Source organism: Thermobia domestica, chromosome 5 (assembly GCF_964235325.1).
Source record: "Thermobia domestica chromosome 5, izTheDome1.hap1.1, whole genome shotgun sequence".
NCBI classification, from domain to species: domain Eukaryota; kingdom Metazoa; phylum Arthropoda; class Insecta; order Zygentoma; family Lepismatidae; genus Thermobia; species Thermobia domestica.
This window is the reverse complement of record NC_137458.1, coordinates 315,603,354-315,625,700: the sequence shown is the minus strand read 5'-3', so window position 1 is coordinate 315,625,700 and position 22,347 is coordinate 315,603,354. Positions and strand designations below refer to the sequence as shown.

The following is a 22,347-nucleotide window of genomic DNA, read 5'->3' as shown; positions in this document are numbered from 1 at the left end:
AGTGGGGACCCAAAAGAAAGCGGATTTTGTTCTAAAAATAATTTTATTTTTTTACAAAATTCTTTCAGTCTCCTTCAAAGTACTCTCCATTAAATGCGATTCATTTCTCCCATCTTCTTTCCCACTGTTTGAAGCACCTCTGGAACTCTGGAACTTCCATATCGTCCAATGCGCTCTGCGAAGTTCTTTTTACAGCCTCCACACCATTAAAACACGTTCCTTTTAGATTTTGTTTAATTCTCGAAAACTGTCATCACGTTGGTCAAAAAGTGATTTGGATCAATTTCAATGTTTTTTTTTCAAGTCCTGGCTCAAATTCAGTCGGATGTTTTTGATCCCATGTGAGCGGGCGAAAAACAAACTTAGCGGCAACACGTCTCATTTGCAAAACTTCACGCTGGCACGAGAAGCAACTCACTCCTGTCTGTTTTCGAAATATCATCAATCATAAAACGACGATACTCGTTGATTTTTTTGGCAGATTTTCTCGATGTCTACGTCGTTTCGAAATGATGAAGAGCACCCAGGACGAGCAGGATCTTCAACACTCATCTCACCACATTTAAAATGTCCAAAGTACTCAAAACATTGTGTGCTGTTCATAGTATCCTTTTTGAAAGCCTGTTGAAGCATTTGGTAAGTTTTCTTTCCCGATTTTCCAAGTAGGTAGCAAAATTTTAAACACATCCTCTGTTCCTTTGAATCTGCCATAACGATTTCGCAGGCGGCAAACGAGAAAAGTTGAGAAGAACAATAATACAATCAAACGTTAACCTCCTACGCAGACGCCGCTTGACCAACTGATTTTTTAAGGTCTCTGCTAGACCCATCTAAAGGGAGAACTCTCTACTACACCTACGAACGGTGGCGCTCTTTCAATTCGGTTTCTTTTGGGTCCTCCCTCGTAGATTTGTTTAGTGAATATGCATGAGAAATGTTTTCCCGAGTAGACCTTTGGTTCTCGAGTTATTGTCCATCAAAGTTACAGTGTGGACTTAATAAAAGAACTAATGCTTGTGTCATTAGTGCTCTGTCTATCCAAATTTCAAGTTTTTAACTTAAGCAGTTTAGTCTGGGCGCTGATCAGTCAGTCAGTCAGTCAGTCAGAACTTCTTTTATATATGGGGATTCAAAATCCAATGACGGCGATCTTTTCCCTGTTATGAATAAACTCATTACGAGTTATCAATCTCGAATTATTTCTATAGGAGGAATTCCGAGAATTAAATTTAAAAAAAAAAAAGTGTCTCTGATAGATATGCAACCAACATTACATTCTTAATCGGCACGTTTGACTAATATGTGAAAGGATCTTTTTCTCGAACAGATATGCAACCAACATTACATTCTTAACCGGCGGGTTTGCCTATAATAAGTAAATAATATAATTCTGCTTTTTGTTGTATTTTGAAATTAACTAAACCACAAAAAGTGTCAGTGTTTCTGGTTTTATAGTGTTTAAAATTAGAAAGTGCTGTGACACGTAGTGCTTGTGAGTCATAGTTTAACGTAGTGTAAATTTGATTTCTATTGTAATATTTGACACGATTGGAAGTAGACTGTGTGGGAAGCCTATGTTATTTTCTTTACGTCCGTACACACCACCAGGTTTCTAAATGGCAAACTAACAATTATTATTAAAATGGGACACGAATCACCGCGTTCGTTGTTATCATGTTAAACCAGTGGCGGATCTAGAAGGTAAAAACTGGGGGGGGGGCTGCCAGACCCAGACTATGATATGTATATCATAAATTTACTATAAAGTTTAAAAATATATAAATAATAGCTTAAATTATTTTCGTCACTCTGAAAACTGGGGGGCCTAGGTCCCCCGGCCCCGGTCCAGATCCGCCACTGTGTTAAACCATTGAATCTTTCACCACAATTAGTTCTTTTATCTACGACAGACTTCTAACCGAACTTGCAGTGACATTCCATGGTCAAATTGTTAACGAGCATGTTTTTTAGGCAGGTGGTCCCAGGTCGACTCCCGATGAGAGCACTTGACTCGGGTTCAAACTCAAGTCGTGGTTCAGATCGCACTTTTAACACTAGTTCCATTGCCATAAAGCTGAGGTGGCTCGGTGGTATAGCGTTTACCTCTGATGCGTGGGGTCCCTGGTTCGATCCTCGATTAATTAAGTTTTTGATGGACAACATCATGTCCGTGGGTTTTATCGGAATACTCTCGTATCCTTTTACATTCTCATTCCACCAATTCTTCCCTCGCCATTCACTTGTCCGTCCCCCTTAGCCTAAAGTGAATAACTGTGGGACGTTAAACTGAAAGACTTCAAAGACTTTCCAAAACTAGAAACTATGGATAAAAATTTATACAGTAATCAAAATTTCGTAATGTAGATAATTAGAATTCCATAAATATCGACGATTTTGATTATTTAAAAAGAACGTTTTTAAATGCGATATAAATATTTTTAAAATATCACAAGACAAATACAGAACCACTGTATTCAAAGCAACAAATTATTAAAATCCTGTGCTGAATAACACAATTGAAAACAAATACATTGGCCCTACGTAATGTCCCCTTCAGAGAAGAATACAAGTTCGGGGTGAGGTAGCGGAGAACAGAGGGTGTTGTTGTTGCCCTCTGAAAACTTCTATGGTAGTTTATTACGCTCCAAAGGCCAATATTTCCTCAGAGTTGCTAGGAATATGGTGAATGCCATGTTTGTGTGGAAATCCAAAGAAATGTTCCCTTCTGATCATTTGGAGGGAGGAGATGCTGTAAATCAAGCTTCAGTGACACCTGATACATGGCTAGCCAGCAGTTAAAGAGCAGACATTCCGTCTTAGTCTTTAAAATGAAGGACGAAAAAAAGGCGTTTGAAAAACTTATCAATGAATATATTGTATTTGAGAGTAAACATGTTACTCATTTCGCTATAGTTTAATTTATTAGAGTACAGAGAGAATCTGGAGAGATGGTTTGAAAAAAATAAATATAAATTATTTGACACTTTTGTTTTCCAGTCTCGATACTTCCATATAGTCCAGGAATTTTAGCACTTTTCTTCGGAAAAATTAGAAGCCAAGGTTTTTCTTCACAAGAACGTTCATTAGGTCATTCTAAATGACATATCAAAAGTCCCCGACTTTCTGATGTACGCTTCCCCTTTTTTCGGGGGGTGGAAGTGGGGGAGGAAAACGCAATTTAAAATACAATCAAATTCAGCTTATTTGCATGTTAACCTAAATATTCCGAATAAAAAAACAAAATTTACCGGGAACGCTTAGCACATTCGCTCGTAAATGTTTCACAGGAAATCCCAAAGAATATCGGGTCGGGTTTCGGAAATATGACGTCATCAAAATGGCCGACACCAGAATTTGTAGTGTTTTGTGGGAATGGTTATAACTTTCCGCAGAATAGTAGTAAAACCGTCGTTTTTGTTTCAGATTGAAGATAATTAATTACCAAATGTACGGAATGAAACGTGCTGTCTGTATCGTTAATTTCTTTTGAGATACAATAACAAAAAAACTAGTTTTTGAGTACCTGGTTTTAAGTGTAAATGCAAATAACTCAGTAATCATAAATATATTTCAAAATATATCTTCAAACAATAGTTCTAGAGCATTATAAAGCCTTTCCAACCGTACCTGTACCTGCATATTTTCCATTTAATAGACCGACTCTTGTAAAGCCAATATAAGCCTGCTTTAAAAAAAAAAAAAAAAAAAAAAATTGAAAATAATTGGATATAATATTCAATATCGCATTAGCATTCGTAAGTCACACACACCTCAGACACAGATACAAAAATGAGGATTTACAATTCGGCGATAGTTTCTTATCGTTTGTAGAGAGAGAAATGTAAAATTCAGAGTAATAATCTATATTATAAAAGAGAACGTACAAATCCTTTGTTCCCTCATCACGCTAATACGGCTGAACCAATTTCTTTTATTTTTGGGGGGTTATTAGGATTTGGACCCTAGATGGTTTTTATCATATCACTTTAATTTTTAATTACCAGTGTCTTGAGATAAGTGACCATTCAAGTGTCCATACGTACAAATCCTTTGTTATTAGTTCATCATAGGTAAAAATAAACGTATTTATATGCAACCCGCATGACCGTGTCACTCGGCGGGTTAACATAAATGACAGGCGATATAATGTTAACATTTACTGCAATTTGAAAGCGAAAAAGTAAAAATTATCTAAGTAACAACGTTTATTGCGTTCCGGGGTGACCGCAGCGAAGCGGGGTGAACGCTGCTAGTCTATATATATAAAAGAGAACGCACAAATCCTTTGTTCCCTCATCACGCTAATACGGCTGAACCAATTTCTTTTATTTTTGGGGGGTTATTAGGATTTGGACCCTAGATGGTTTTTATCATATCACTTTAATTTTTAATTACCAGTGTCTTGAGATAATTGACCTTTCAAGTGTCCATACGTACAAATCCTTTGTTATTAGTTCATCATAGGTAAAAATAAACGTATTTATATGCAACCCGCATGACCGTGTCACTCGGCGGGTTAACATAAATGACAGGCAATATAATGTTAACATTTACTGCAATTTGAAAGCGAAAAAGTAAAAATTATCTAAGTAACAACGTTTATTGCGTTCCGGGGTGACCGCAGCGAAGCGGGGTGAACGCTGCTAGTAAATAAGAAATGTAAACTATTCAACTTACCTGAAATGGTTTACTTATTGAGTTCCTTTGCTGATTGATAAATAATAATTGTAATTATAGCAGGTCCACCTGGTTTGTCACCTCTATTTCTTCGGTGTCCATGAATATTTCACGTTCAGAGATTCCTTCCGTTGGAGTGACATTCAAACAGGATTTTTCGTGACAATTTGCATAAGCAAGAAAGCAGAACAGACCCAGCTTTTGACATTCACACACATTGCCGCATCCTTTAAAACATGAACAGAAAATCATTTTTAAAAGGGACGGTGGAGCAGGTGGCTGCGTTGATTGAATTGGTACTAACAAATTGTCTCTCATAACCCAATCCCACTCCTCAGGATTTAGTTGGTTTCCGAGCCATGTTTGTACGTGGTAATAAATCCGTAACAAATGTTGTTGTGCTGCAGGTGAAGTCGGTGGTAGGGCTTTTAAATCGACAGACTTGTTTCTCTTCACTGATTTGGTGATATAATGATAACGCCATTTTCAGATGCACCGTATAAACCCAAAACAACTGTATGCCATTTTCAGTTATTTCTGCATGGGAAACATTACTTCGATTAAAAATTTCTACATGTTTTAAATCTTGACATTTTTGTAATAATTTCAAACAAGCTGATTTCCCCTTTTGAAAGATGGCAGATGTTCCATCACAGCCTGAAAAAGCATGTAGAAATAAAATGTGATTTTTGCATACACCTTCTAAACTCCTTGATGAGTAAATCTTCGGCTCTGTCTTTCCTTTCCCTGGCTTCAAGAAAAAAAAAAATCTAAATTCGGCGGAGTTCAAGCTGTCATGATTACTAACAAATCAATATCCTCACCAACAATAACTGTAGAATTAGAATTAATTTTTGATATCGTGAGTGCGGTTTCTACAATGAGGACATCAGCATCATTCTCTGCTTGTTTGGCATCAATATTGGCAGCCATGAATTTATCAGTGAGCAAACCAATCAACCTACTTTTGTTGTTTGCATTGGCGAGAAGATTTTCTTGGCTCGTAGTCGCAACCATGTTTCCACATATGCCACATATTTATCACAAATATGCATGAAAGATTCGTTTTGACGCCACACCATTTGATGAAGAAGGAACCCTTCATCAACGACGTAGTTTGCGTTTCCGAGATCAGGATGAACATTGGTCGGGTTGAAGATGTCGAATAAGGATGATTTCTTCGTTTTTCTCATTCCAGTTGCATCAAAAAGAGCCATTGGGTAAGGAGCCAGTTCGAAATTTAAACATGCTCGAAGGTCATCATCTGATCTTTTGATTACGCTGAATCGTTGAAACAGCAGCAGTGGATCCACAGGCACAGTAACATCATGTACCGTAAGGTGACTGTTCACTGTTTAAAGAGAAAGAACCCTATCAGTACGAGAATATTTTATGTCATAAAAATTGTCACGAACTTTTCTTTCCATCATGGTTGCTCCAATGTTCAGTGCATCGTAGCAGTTTATCTTCTCCACATTACCTGTAACCCCTGTTGCTATAGACATGATCACTTGTACATTTGGGAAAGGGTTGTGGGCACTGAACCACTCTGATACTTTCCTAACATCTTCTTGGTCCCGTTTGATTTGAGATTCTCGTGCATATACATGCTGTTCTTCACTTGCAAACGAAATCCCACAAAAGTTTTCTAGTCCTTCAGAAATGTTGCTCGCACTTAATAAACCAATAACAAACTTAGTTAAAACATTCTCTTTTGTACTTCTTCCATGCACAAAGCCTCTTCGTATCTTTGAAGACTTCATGAGTGACTGTTCTATTACCATATCTGTTGGAGTTCCACTAAAAAATTTGTCTGATCGCTTAACGGTGAAAAAGTCTGCAGTAAATTTTCTATAGATGTCTCCATCCATTAAGTTCTCCAACTTTACAATGTCTTTGTCAAACAAGTTGGCACTTTTAGCGTACAAAAAATGTCCTGCGGCGTGGAAATACGGAATCATTCTCTTCACTGCAGACAAATATGCCTTCCAGTCACCCATCCTCTTTGCCCTAATAAACTCTTTGAGGATTAACACAATGTCTAAATACTGCTCCCATCAGGGGCGGATCCAGGGGGGGGCGATCGCCCCCCCCAGAAGAGGAAACTTTCTTATTTTATATATATAAATAAAACCCATCCCAAAGTTTGGAGCCCTTAAAAGTAGCAGTATGACAACTCACCGCCCCTTCCCCAGAAGTCGGTCCTGGATCCGCCCCTGGCTCCCATAATTGTGCAGTTGGACCTCTCTCTTTTAGCTGGTTTTAGTTACCAAAAAATGCAGGTACAGGTACGGTTGGAAACGCTTTATAATGCTCTACAACCTTTATTTGAAGACATATTTTGAAATATTTTATGATTACTGAGTTATTTGCATTTACACTTAAAACCAGGTACTCAAAAAATAATTTTTTTATTGTATCTCGAAAGAAATTAACAATGCAGACAGAACGTTTCATTCCGTACATTTGGTAATTAATTATCTTCAATCCGAAACAAAAACGACGGTTTTACCACTATTCTGCGGAAAGTTATAACCATTCCCACAAAACACTACAAATTCTGGTGTCGGCCATTTTGATGACGTCATATTTCCGAAACCGTAAATTTTGTTCTTTTTATTCGGAATATTTAGGTCAACATGCAAATAAGCTGAATTTGATTGTATTTTAAATTGCGTTTTCCTCCCCCACTTCCACCCCCCGAAAAAGGGGGAAGCGTACATCAGAAAGTCGGGGACTTTTGATATGTCATTTAGAATGACCTAATGAACGTTTTTGTGAAGAAAAACCTTGGCTTCTAATTTTTCCGAAGAAACACCCATTTTTTGACTAAAGTTCCTGGACTAATAGCCAGAAAATAAAATTATAAATCAATTTACCTCGCATCACCATTGAATTTATACATCTTACATCTAGCGTTCATTGTCGAATCAAACAACTTTATTATTATTATTATTATTATTATTATTATTATTATTATTATTATTATTATTATTATTATTATTATTATTATTATTATTATTCTCTTATATTTTTGGTTTAAAGTAGTTTTAAACTTAAAAATTTGACAGGATCTGTGATTACTGTCCTTCGTGGTGATTACCCGTTTGTTAATTTCGTAGCTTTCTTCCTGAAGAAGAATATCATCATGGCTTATTACCTAAAGGAATTAGCTGTTATTCTTATAGCTCCAAAACTTTCTCATAGCACTTAAGAACATCAATGATGGAAACACAATACTAGGATACATGATATAGGATGAAGTTGAAACATGAATGAAAAAGTTTGCTTTTGATTGGTCAAAACAGGAAATTATCAACAAATGTTTTTTTTCTTGTCGGTCTAACAGCTGCCTACGGTTTTTAAAGAAAGTATTCCCAAACATTAAAAAAAAAAAAATAGTTTTAGTTTTGTTAACAAAATTTCAAAAACTAATTTCCAATGGTTACTCAAAGTTAAAATATAACCTCCTTTCTTTTTTAGTATCGTATCGAGATACTTGTAATTACGATTATGAAAGAACTATCCAACAACTTACCAACGTGAGCGATTTGACTCCAAATTATCCATTTCAGTTGCAGTTATGCTTGGCTGTTAAGAGCAAATTTAGGAGCACTTGGTCAGATTTGACTCGGAATCTGAACAAATTTCACACTGATTAAAATTATATACATGTTAATAGAAATACTTATCACGCATACAAATAAGCAGTAGAATTTAGTAATAAACTGGAATGATTCATTCTGAAAGATTAGTGAAAAACAGAAATTAAAAGAAAAAGAAAAACTCGAACGGAAACAGAAAGATAACAATCAAATGATATTTCTGTTCATACTCTAAATATATTCTCTTTAACGCACAAACTATATATTTACTAGACATTATAGCAAATAAATTACAAATTTAAGAGTACTTTTTAAAAATGCTTGGCGACGCGTCTTGTCATAGACGCAATGATCCATGGTAGGCCGCTGGAGAGAGTTGGCACCACATATGCACACACGGGTCACCTTATTCCCGTAAATTCCAGGGAGGAGGGCGATGCGCTTTGACGTCACGTTCAATCACATCCCAGATGTGTTCGATTGGGTTTCAGATCCGGCGAGTTGGAGGGCCAGCACATCACTTGGAACTTGCCCCTGTGTCTCTAACCACTCCATCACACTTCTGGCCTTGTGACATGGTGCATTATCTTGTCGAAAAGTGCCACTACCGTTGGGAAACATGGTCGTCATGAAGGGGTGTACGTAGTCTGCAAGCAATGTGCGATACTCCTCGGCCGTCATGGTGCCTTGCTCGAGCTCCAGTAAACACAATAATTATAGCTATGCTAAATTACTGTAGACTGCCAATTGCTCATCCAGAGAATTTATGAAGTTCACTTTATCACAATAGTTTACACAAAGTAAATAATCTATTATTATTATTATTATTATTATATTTGAAGTACAATCAAATATCACGACATTACTTATTAGCTTTAATTAACAATTGAACTGAAAATTAAATCTTGATCTCAAAATATGAACTATTAAGGTGGATCACTACCCGGAAGTCAGTATATGCATTAGTTCATTGTCTTAACCAACACGTAAAGAAATGGCACATATTATAAGTATTACACTATAAAATAGAGTTATGCGTCAGCTACAACATGAGATACTATTTTCTGTGCTTATGTATTCTGTTAGCTAAAAAAGTAACATTTAAGAGGAAAACTTGATCAGTTTTAAGATGAGTACGCAAGATGGCGCTTGCTGTTAGATTTTGCTACTCCTGTGCTCAGTTTTATGAGATTTTTACTTACAAGCATACACTATTTTACAGGTAGTTGCCTCATTACGGAATATGGATATTATATTACCGTTTTTCGTGTTATGTTTTACATTTTATCTAAATATTATTTTGTATTTACGGAAATAGTTTTAGCGGCTGAATCTCATGCTTACGCAGGACGCCATAATGCTTCGTTGCCAAACTTACATGCGTACTGTTGCAGCCACAGTAGTAGGGCAATTCCTTGTTAGCGTTTGAAGTCCAGAGCCGAGATATAAGTAAAAGATCGAACAGCCAAAGGAAGCAAAGAGAAAGAAAGAATAAATTGAAGAAACAGCTAAGCGCTTTTCAATTTTTAACTGTTTGTTTCTACGTAATACAAAGATTTGATGATCATTTTGAACGTTAAATATGTAGCCTAATATGTGTTATTTCTTTTTTCTTCTTTTCTTTCTTTCCTTTTTCCTTTCTTTCTTTATTTTTGCTGAAACTTAATTTGCTTAGGTAAAATAATATATATCTTCTTGAAAATAATATATATCTTCTTGAAAATATATATATATATATATATATATATATATATATATATATATATATATATATATATATATATATATATATATATATATATATATATATATATATATATATAATATGTTTTTTGAGTTTTCATACATACACGAATAGTTGCCTGAACCCGTTAGTGGAAAATAGTAATTAATTCCAATTACTAGGGAAGGTCGTGGGTCGTGTTACTCTGACTTCATATTGATACGACTCCTTTTTACATATGAAACAATTAGGCAACCGGAGAAATCCTCGATCGCAAGCTTGTTCGAATCATGGGCGTTAAAATTTCAAAATTGAAGAGATTTTGAAGAAAGTTTGAAGAAACCATTTTTTGAGATACACGCTTCATTTTTGGTACTGGAGTGTTTTCTTGGGTACTCGACGGAATGGTGAAGTCAAAACATACGCATTTTGCAAGATAAGGGAACTTATTGGGGAAGGGCTGAAGGGTAATGGCGTCTTACAACTTGCAAATTGCATCCTATTTGCCACACCGGATAAATAGGTTAATAAAATTTATTTGAAACCAACTGTATTGTCATTCAAATGTCATTTCCTGTGTGGCAACCTAAACATTAAAGAATGACATTTGTCTCCGAAATGCCTTGCCGTGGGACTAACTTCAACGCGACTCCCAACCCAGCCGGCCTTTGTGCATTGTGGAAAAAATTAAAATGAAATGAAATGAAATGAAATCTTTAAGGTTTACGTCCCACGGTTATGCCGGTTAGGCTAAAGGAGACGGTGATGATGAGAGATGAGTGAAATGGAATGAAGAAAGTGGGAGGTAACGGGAGAACCCTGAGAAAACCCACGTGCACGGTGTTTTCGTCCACCTGTGGAAAAATGAAATATTTCAGTTTAACATCCGATGATTATACCCTTTAAGCTAAGGAAGACGATGATTAAGGCAAGTGAATGATGATGGAAGAATTGATGGAATGAGAAGAAGGGAGGAAACAGGAGTACCCCGAGAAGATCCATGGACATGATGGTATCCATTGTGGAAGACGGTGTTTCAATATTTCATCGCTAGCCATTTTTTAAAAATTTTCAACGGATTTCAATGGCGATTGTTTGAAAATAGTGGCCAAACTTCAGACAATATTTTACGGTATTTCGAGAGAAATGTGACCAAAAAGAAACAATCGGATAGAGATGATGTATGCAAACAGCGGTTTTCTCGAGAATAATAGTCACCTGGTTCACAACTTTGAGCGCACATTCCCGCTAACCATTTTTTCTTCTTTAAATTTTTCGATCTATTTTCTCGTTGAATATCTTAAAATATTTCCTGGAGTTTGACCAATATTTCCCCATAATCGTCATTCCAATTGCTGAAAACTAAACATATGGCTAGCGATGATGTATTAGAACACCGTATTCTGCGATGCATAAGCATAGACCGACAGGATTCGAAGTACTGCGGCAGGGCAAGCCTGTCTGGCGCTGCTCGAGCTGTTTGGACCTAGCTACAAAAGGGGAAGAACCAGGCCAGTAGTCAGTCAGAAAATTCAGGGGAGTGGTAGAAGTTAGGGGGGCCGATCCAACCATATTATAGTTCATCACCATATTATTGTTCATTTGCAAGCTTATCGTGAACATTTTAGGGGAGCAGTAAAAATATAGGGGTAGCCCGGCCCCCTAGACCCCCCGGGGATACGGACCTGGGAAGAACACAACAATATAGATCATCACAAGTTTAATTATGAATATCACGTCGTTCTTCATTGAATTTTGCACGCCTGGCAAAGCGTTTCCAAGACAAATGTGTTTGTTCAATTTCAAGGTGGCCACACAGGAAAGTGATATTTGAGTTGAGTTGAGTTGATTTTAGTTTAACGTCCCTTTCAGCAGCGACGCTATATGAGACGTGGACCTACTGATTAACGTGGAATCCGAACCACATGAGCTCCCGCCGGGAATCAAAAGTGATATTTGAATAACAATATAGTCGAATAGGGGTATCAAATACATTTTATTAGCCTATTGGCCCCAGGGGTAAAAGTGAAGGAGAATGCGGGGACACTGTACCCTCACCTCGAAAAAAATTAAGGCGTCCCCCAAGTTTCGAAAAAATACTATAATGGGTATAGATAGATAGGCAGGGGAACGGCGTGACGTCATGCCGCTACCTACCGTCCCCCACCTTTTCAGATCCACTTTTACCACTGGTTGGCCCAGTATGTCAAATGAGAGGCAATTTGCATGGTGTAAGACGCCATTACCCTTCACACCATTCCAAATAATTGGCCTTATCTTGCAAAATGCATACGTTTTGATCTTACTACTGTGTTGGGTATCCAGGAGAACTCCCTGATATCAAAACTGAAGCGTCTATCTCAAGAAATGGTACTTCAAACTTTCTGCAAAATCTGTTCAATTTTGAACTTTTAACGCTCATAATTCGAACACGCTTGCGATCGAGGATTTCTCCGGTTACCTAATTGTTTCATATGTAAAAAGGCGTCGACTGAGCATAATATCGGAACGAAGTCAGAGTAATATCCCGCGACATTCTCTAGTTAGTATTTAAAAATTCATAAAACCGCAAAGCTTGAATTTTTTTTTCCTATAATGATAAGAAAGTATTCAGACCCTACAGCTTCACTTGAGAAATGCAATTCCTTTTCCTACTCCGGAGCTGCAGTGACTCCGTGGTAGAGCATTGACATCTTGTATGCGGGGTCACTGGTTCGATCCCAGCTTTGCCAGGTGAGCTTTTTGGTGGAAACACACCATGTGTGTGTGTGGATTTTCTCAAGTTTCTCTTTGTGGTCCTACTTTCTCATTCTACCATTTAATTCATTCTTATCATCACCGTCTCGTTTAGCCTATATGGCATAACCGAGAGACATGAATGTTTTTTTTTTTTCTGTAACGTCCTATCATTGTGCTTCGAAGGAAAGATAGGAGGTGATGATGACAACGAATGAAATGGTTGAATGAAAGAAAGGGGGGGACCCGGAGGAAACTCCACTCATGGTTTGTCCACCACAAAGCTCACTTGGCGCGAGCTGGGATCCAGCCAGAAGTGAGTGATCTATGTCTAGCTCTTATTGAACCAATATTCTGACGAATATTGTTCGTGAATTCCGAATTGTAAGTGATACGTTTACCGCTTGCGGTTTCAACATAAGAATAAGGAGCGGAGATGGAACCCATGCTTGGGACGCTGAATCTATATCAACAAATAATTTCTTGTTATCGCTTACCGTTTTGCTCTATGTAAATTGAAAGTGTGATAAGGGGCAATGCAGAGTGACTGGATGAAGTAGCTACAATCATTGACATAAGTCACTGTTCAATCTGTAACATTATTCACTCTGTGCTCAGATTTCGGAATGTGTGTGCCAGGATGGTATCACGCCAGTTTATAGACGAACTGAAGCAGCGATGTGTTGATGTGTTACGAGATTTTGCCACGCCGTAAGCGGGAAGGTAGTGACTTTCAGAAGAGATTCGTTACTGGGTATGAAACATGGGTGCACTATTCCATTTCGGAAGTAAGAAAGCGAGCATGCAATGGCAGTATCCATTATCGGACACAACCATCTACAGGGAAGTTAGTACTTTCTTCTGGGACCAAAAGGGTGACATTTTGGAGCCTTACAGCATAGGGAACGCATAGCCAATAATATCTTGTATTCCGATCTCCGAAAAGGTCCTAAACTTACTATACGAAGTAACACGGACTTCTGAAAACAAATTTCCTCTATAACATAACAATACTCGGCCTCACTACTGCCTGTGCAATGGATGCGATCATTGAAAATCTTCATTTCATCCTCCTTTCGTACCGAATCTCGCCTCAGTGGTGAAAGGCACTAAAGATAAAAAAGTTGCAATTTGATGAAGAGGTGCAACGAATGGTGTATGACTGATTGCGTATCCAATAAATAAATAAATAAAAAAGATCTTTAGAGGCATTGGGACACTTCGTAAGTAATGGGAAACTTATATTGAGCGTAGAGTGGATTGTGTAGAAAAATGAAATTCATTTGTGCCATGCTCACTCAATATTTTCCTTTAAAAAAAAAGTTTTAAAGATTTTTTGACACCTCGTAACACTAGAAAATTGTTGTTTCCGTAAGTACCGGATATGGAAGTGGAGATACAATTTTAACAACCGGTTCCAAGAACCTGAGAAATTTTAATAACGGTTCGGGCGAACTAGGTGAATGACACCATTGAGTAAAGCAATAGACCCGTATGCTCTGTCAACGATCAGGCCATGAGCGTCCGCAGCGGAGGCAAGGGGACAATCGCTTTACTCTGAATTTTCGAAAGGTGTTTGGTTGTTTCAAAACACTTTTACCCAGAAACACACATGAAGGAACATTATATTTGGTTACACCTACTAGAACATTTAATATAAACCTATTTAATGTAGTCCACAAAGATATACAATATGCCTCAATAATAACTGTTTTGCATTATGCTTTATGCGCATCAATGTATGTCGGGCTTTTGCCCCTTCCCCGACCTTGGAAAAATCCTGCGGGTGTTTCTGGATAAAAGTGTTCTTATTCGGAACTGTTATTATCTTCAAGTATGAACCAGTACTAAAAGATAGCGTGAACTTGTTTTGAATATATGCCACTATAAACAAGAATCACAGAATTCATACTTATTATTATTGTTGAAGTTCATGTGATATATGAAGTACAGCAATCAAGGTGCAAAAGCAAGTACTCGCAGAACACTTGGAGAAATGAAGTAGGTTAAATATACTAGTAGATTTTAATAAAATTAGCTGTAAATAGCTTAGTAGATAGATCACCTCTGGCGCATGAGATCGCTGGTTCGATCCCACTTTTCGCCAGGAAGACTTTCTGCAGGACCCATAGTGTGCGTGGATTTTCTCGGTGTTTTCCCACTTCCTTCAGTCCAACATTTCGATAAGCATCATCACTTCTTTTAGATTCGGATTATAATCGTGGAATATTAAACTAGAAAATTTCAAATAGCGCCTTCGGCACTTTAACACCCGTGCTAATCGCGTAGTTTTACTCGCTGCGGGGACTTATGCAGAGTCATTCTGACACGTGATTACTAAAGAGTTCGACTAACATATGTTTCCTGCAGTAGTCAGACCTTTAGTATGACGCTAATCATACGTCAAAACTACTCTGCATAAAGCAATATCTCAGATTCCTCATTTCGCCTGGATTGTGGAACAAACCTGCCTATGTAAGTAAGCAACCTAGTAAAAGTTGGTGATAGTTTTCATTTAACGTAACCATATTTGGTCCAGAAACGCTGGAATTTTAGCCATAGTGATTATCATCCCGGTAGCCTCTCCAAAATTGTAGGGGGACCCGGCTGAAGTTAGAGGGGCTCGATCCAACAATATTATAGTTCATCACCATATTATAGTTCATTTGCAGGCCTACCGTGAAAATTTTAGTCGGGCCAGCCAAAATTTAGGGGAGCCCGGCCCGCCTAGAGCCCCCTGGATACGGGCTTGATTATGTCATCTAAAGTAAAGTTACACTAAGACATTCAACTTACAAAATATATCCACTGGGGAACACTGCATATACTTACAAAATACCTCCACGGGAATACAACTGACAAAATACCACGCTTGAAGGAACTAAGTCTGTTTTGTTGAAAAGATCGGATTTGTGTAATGGTTTTGTATTTGTATACTTATTCTTAATTTGCGCCTTTGAGACATCTAGTTATAGATAAACGTATATCTTTGTAATTTGCAGAGAAAATTTTACCATAAAAGTAGTTTTTGTTACCCCTAAATGCAGTTTGAGTCGAATTTTGCCCAGAAAATGCTGGAATGTTAGCCATGATATTTAAGCCCCTAATGTAAAGCGCTCCAAGGATTTCAACTTCGCCTATAAAATAACATTTTTGAACCTACTAAGAATCTGTTTTGTCCTATCTACCTAGGTAATGATTTTGTATTTGTACACGTATCCTTAATCTGCACCGTAGGGACATCTAATTATAAATAAATGTATAACGTTTAACTGCCGTTTTCTAAGAAACTATTACCATAAAAATGATATAATTTTCCCCTAAATGCAAATTTAGTTGCCCTTTGACCAGAAAACAATCGAATTTTAGCCATAATATATTAAATCTCTAAAGTAGAGATAGGTTTTACACCAAGGATTACAACTACGCTTATAAAACACAATTTTTGAGCGTACTGAGAGTCTGTTTTGTCCAAAAGATGAAATTTATGTAATGATTTTGTATTATAATGTCTATACTAATACAAAATAGGCATTCTTAATCTGCACCGTAAAGACATCTAGTTTGAGAGATATGCATAACGTTTCACGAATTAAAAAAAAAAAAAAAAAACACTTTTGAACAAAGAATATAATTAATTCACATTCTAAAGCAGGCAGTATTGAGTAAAATGGAAATAAAAGCTCTCATTTTTCTTTGTTGTAAATCATGTATAAAATGCGATCGTGTCTAAACACCTTTCTATCCGTAACTCGTGTGGCAACATCGCATGTATCGCAATGTGCTCTGCCATCTAGTGAGAAAGTTTTACCCTAAAGATAACTAGCGATCCAGCTTAAGTTTATGTTTTCTGTACTTTTCTAAAGTAATAAACGCTGGAATTGGTTTCAAGGCTGTTTCTGACTGAATACTTTTCTTCAAAATAATATTAAATATTATAGAAAGATTTCCGAGACATTCGAGTCGAGTCGAAATTTTTACGAGCAGTCTCGACTCGACTCGTGCCTCGATCCGAAAATTCGAGTCGAGAAATACGTTTGTTTCGACTAATCTCGAATTTTTCAAAGTGTGCGAATTTTACAAGGTTTACTCTCGACTCGTGCCCATCCCTATAAAGTATGAACAAAGAAGAAATAAGAATGGAATAAAATAGTAGCAATTACATACATTATAACCACCAGCAGCAATAAAAATATTCTTTATTTAATCTCAGCCATCATATCTTAAATATATGCCTCTTTATCTTAAATATAATATACACTATTTTTTTCGCTTATGGAGTGGTGCTTTGTTGATGATTAACGAAAAGTAATTAGAAAACCTTTTGGAGTTCATCTTTTTAGGTTATGTTGTTTTAGTTTGCGACTCACACAAAACCAGAGAGTTTTTCAACTCTAGGCTAAATCATAACTAAAAGGAAAGGCCACGCCGGTAGCCAGCCCAAAAAGTATAGGGGACACCGGTAGAAGTTAGGGGGGTCCGATCCAAACATATTATAATTCATTTGCAAGCTTACCTTGAAAATTTTAGGGGGCCAGTAAACATTCAGGGGGGCCGGCCCCCTTGACCCCTCTTGGATACGGGCCTGGGAAGGCCATGAGCATAAAATAACTAAGAGGAGCTTAAGGTAGAGCAAACCCCGTGCAACTGATCTGACGTACAGCTATGTCTAATAAGTGCGATGGAAGAGTTCTCTAAATAACTTTCTTACCACGACCGGGATCAAGAAATACTTATCTTTGTAGAAAATGTTTAGCATTTATTTGTTTCAATTGCGTCATAATGCTTTTATGGGTAATAGATTTAGCTGAGGATATTATCAATTATTATTATGTATAAGTTCATATGTAGAAAGGTGAGAAAACTTGCGATTGTTGGACATATCATAACATCAAAATGCCACTAGACTAGAGTTCACATTGTTTCCTACGTTATCTCAAGTTCAAATGCCGGCTTACGGTTTATGACAAAATAAGGAAGAAAGTGGCTCGAGCTTTTCTAAATGCCGGTCCCAGCATTTGTCTGATATGAAAAAGGAAAACCACTGGTCTAGATAGTATTTTGACAGTAAATGAGATCGGTATTGCAGCATGTACATAAGAAATGACACCTGGAACGCAAGGGATTAATAATTAATGTGCACTGTATACGAAAAATGTGAACCAATCAGTAGCAGCTTATATTTGTTGTTGTTTGTATTGCTCCTAACAGTGACCCCACACAGTATTTGTAATAAATTTTAATATGTGCAATTTATATTATTTTTTTTTTTACAGATTTATTTGTAACGTGTGATAATTCATCTGACTCTAACAACACTGAATTGTACGAGAAGACAGAGGAAAATTCCATTTGTGACAAAAAACATGATTGCTCGGAGGACAGTGAAGATTGGGATTGTCGTAAGTACATTAATTTTAACATTTTTAAATGGGATTTCTATTTTGTAACTTGATTAAATTTCTATTGTTTGCCTTTATACAAATTAACTGTATGGCGTATTGAACCCGGAGGTTCAATGCCGCGTTCACAAAAGCTCTCCATTGATTTAGGTCCTTAGCCAACTGCATCCAGTTTCTACTTTGTATTCCTATTTATGCGAGATATATCCTTCCATCCTGCCTACATCTTCGTGATGGTCGTTTTCCGATTTGTGTTCCAGTTAAAACTTTGAAAGCGTTCTACTTTCTTCCATCCTGGCTACATGACCTGCCCACCTGAGTCTCCTAGACTTGATAACCCTTACAATGTTTGGTAAACGGTATAAATTATGCAGTTCCTCGTTATGAAGTTTCCCGCCATTCTCCTTTCCCGTTTCTCTTGGCTCCGAATATTCGTTTCACAATCTTGTTCTTAAATACTTTCAGTCTATGTTCTTCCCTCAGAGTAAGTGACCATGTTTCGCAACCATATAGAACAACAGGCATGATTATCATTTTATATATTTTAAGCTTCAAATCCTCGACAACTGAATATAACACGTATTCCTGCTTTTAGTCGACATTTAATTTCTTCGTTAATATGGTTCTGTTAACATTGATCCTAGGTATTTGAAAATATCCAGTTTATCAAAGGTGTTATTTGATATTTTAACGCTTTCATAATTTGCCTTATTATGAACCCGACGAACTCCCATATATTTAGTTTGCTGTGCATTTACATCTAAACTGATGTCCCTGAAATCGTTTAATAAGATCTTTATACACATTACATAAAGTGATTGACAACCTTCAATGTCAAAGGTTATAATTAAAACTATAGAAACAGAAGATTTTAAAACAAATCTATCTTTGTTTCGTAGGAATTAACTAAAAAAAATAATTAATAAATAAATAAATAAAATAAAATAAAATAAAATAAATAAGACATGAAATCTTTTGTGTCACCCTGGAGAGGCTAATGAAAGTTAAACGTAGACTTAAATGGTATAAGGAGTGTCACCAATCAACTGATCGCTGAAAATAAGTATCCCATACTAATATCGATCGTTTCTGATTACTTTTTCACGTCACCGTTCCCTCTCTAGGAGTACTAATTGGGGCTGAACTTGGATTAAAAGGCATCGATAGTATCGCTATTCACCTCAGCGACCTCGAAAACTATGAACTTTACGCTAATATCGGTCGTTTTAGATCATGTTATGTGCTACCAACGACTTCCACTCTCCCTAGGTGTGCTAAAGGGTCTTACTCCTACTGGAAGCTGAACTTAAAGATAATCGAAACCGCTACCATTTAACTTAGGGAACTTGATTCGTAGTAGTTCCGATGCTCTGTAACTTAGGGTATGGATTCGACATCAATATTGGCCATTTTCATTACTTTTACATATCACAATTTCACCTCCTCCCCCGGCAACTAATGAGAGCTGAACTTGAACTTATAATGGCATCTGGAGAGTCACCCTTTGTCCTGACCCTGAAAACTACGGATTCAACACTAATATAGTATTTTTTCTAATCATTTTATGCATCCCCCTCCCCTCTCCTCTAGGGGTGTTAGGGAGTTTACCCCAACTGGTAAGTTTAGCTAACCTTGGACTTAAAGGGGACAAATGCTGTCACGAATGAACTTAGGGACCCCTGAAACTATAGGTTCGACTAATGTCAATCATTTATAATTATTTTTATGTCACTTCCCTTCTTCAAGGAACACTAATCAGGGCTGAATTTGGTATTGAATGGCATCGGAAGTGTCACGGTGAATCTCAGCGACCTCGAAAACTACGGATTGAACACTACTATCGGGCATTTTCGATTATTTTTATATCACTCTTCCGGTTTCCATAGGTGTGCAAGGGAGTCTTATTCACTAAACTTGAAGGAGATCGGAAGCATCACCAATCAGCTCACGGACACAGAAGACTATGGATTTGACCCTAATATCGGTCGTTTACGATATTTTTTGTATCTCCCCCTAAGGGGTTAGGGGGGCTTAACAGAACTCTTCCAAACTGTAAGTAATATGTGTACCAAGTTTGGTCAAAATTGCTTCAGACATTCTAGAGTTATGTTGGAACATAATACTCGTCCATTGTTTTTGTAAGTATTAAGATATTGCGTGAAGGATGCTTTCTTTGATTAAAATGAAGCTGGATATTCCCTCTACCTGTATTCATTATTCTATTAATATGGAATTATTTGTGATTCATCTCTATTATCCCAAGATGTGGAAAATGGGTAGCCAGTGGTCATGTTTTTTCTAGCACAATTTTAGATAAATATACTCAATATATTGAGCAACAAATTAAATCTGCTCAAAGTCCTGGGATCTCAAGACCTTTATTTGAAGATACACACTAAATTTGAGGAAGTAATCAAGGGTATCTCATTAAAAAGAACAGACTTAATAACCTCGAGAAAATACTGTATATTTATAAAATGACAAATATTTTTATATCTTTAGAGCAGGTAAATATTTCGGTTTAAAAATGAAAAATATCCTATATTTGTCTGTAGTAACTTCTTTTCCAAAACTTCACCCTATCGACAATATTTATACTTACTTTTTTTTTTTTTTTTGCGTAATTCATCAATGTGGCCAATAACATGTTCTATTTCTTCATTGAGTTTCCACTGTGTTCGGGTTTGTCCAGGGGTAAAAGTGCAGGGGAACGAGAGGGGAAGCCGTCCCCCTATCTCCAAAAAAAATTATACCGCGTCCCCCTCAGTTCCAAAAAAAAAAAAAATACAATGGGCAAATATAGGCAGGGGGGACGGCGGGATGTCATATCGCTACCTACCGCCCAACTACTTTTTCAGATTCACTTTTACCCCTGAGTTTGTGTGTATAGACCTTTTGATTTCACAGGGTATCAAAGGAAGTAGTCGCAAGAAGTAAGATCACGCGATCTAGTTAGCCAGTTCTGGTCACCGTTATGCAGTGGTATAGTTAGTAAGTTCTTGGAGAGAGAGAAAGAGCCTTTTACCTTTTCAGGGAGGCTGGAATTTTTACATACTAAACGCAACATAAAAGTCTTTCAGAATATAAGATCATTAATAACCCACCATATTCATAACCATGCATATTATTATTATTATTTGCATGGTACCTTATTGAAACATATATATGTCAGGAGTGCATAAAATTAGAATCGCATGCAATAGCGAATCCTTCCAGAAGGGCCGTTTGGAAGGAGCGGATCGCATTGACGTAACTAGGTTATTTTGCTGTAGGGACCATGGCTCCTTACTTCTGAGAATTAAATCAACGACCATTATTTCGTCCTCTGGTCAGGCTGATAGCCAGCCCAAAAATGTAGGGGGGCCCGATCCAAAAATATTATAGTTCATCACCATATTATAGTTCATTTGCAGACCTACCGTGAAAATTTTAGGAGGGCAAAAATTTAGGGGGGCCCGGTCCCCTAGACCCCCTCGATACGGGACAGACTCCGGTCCAGCTATATCCCAGGGGATGAAGAGATTTTTATGTTGTTCCTAGCCCTCTCTAGTTACTCTTACGACGGATCACTTCCTGAAAAATGAACATAAGGTCGAAATACGAAGCCTTCATCAAAATAAAATAAAGTAACGATGAGTCGCTATCGGATCCAGAAAGATCGTTTGGAGCAGTGGCGGATCTAGAAGGTAAAAACGGAGGGGGGTCAGCCAGTACCCCGACTATGATAAGTGTATCATGTCATCATCATCATAGGTATTCTGCCTTATTGGCAGGTCACTTGCCGCAGCTGAGAAGCTTCCATGCTCCATGGTCCTCCGCTAACCTCTTCGTTTTCACGTATGATCTTTCTCTTTTAATATAATCCACTAATTATAGTCTCCTTCACCCCCTCCCTCTCTTTCCCGCCACCATACCCTCTAGAACGTCCCTCTTGATACAATTTCTTCTTAGGTAATGCCCCAACCAGTTTCTCTTCCTCTTCCTAATAATATCTAGAAGTGTTCTTTTCTCACCCACCATTTCTAACACTCTATCATTCGTTATCCGCTCGACCCAACTAATTGTTTCCATTCTTCTTCACACTCACATTTCGAAGGCTTCCAGTCGTTTTTCATTACTTTTTTGTGATGTCCATGTTTCTGCCCCATACAGTATAACACTCCACACGAAGCATTTTATGAGTATTTTTCTCAACTCTTTATTC

The 22,347-nt window shown here is 37.3% G+C and overlaps 1 protein-coding gene across 1 annotated transcript in view; it reads left to right on the top strand.

Annotated features, from left to right (window-relative positions):
• The window catches only part of LOC145686791 (uncharacterized), a 759,437-nt gene that overhangs the window by 138,069 nt on the left and 599,021 nt on the right, over positions 1-22,347 (top strand). The window contains exon 2 of the mRNA XM_081760448.1: positions 18,018-18,143. Coding sequence (XP_081616574.1) covers positions 18,018-18,143 — 126 coding nt within the window. The remainder of the gene's footprint in view (positions 1-18,017; positions 18,144-22,347) is intronic.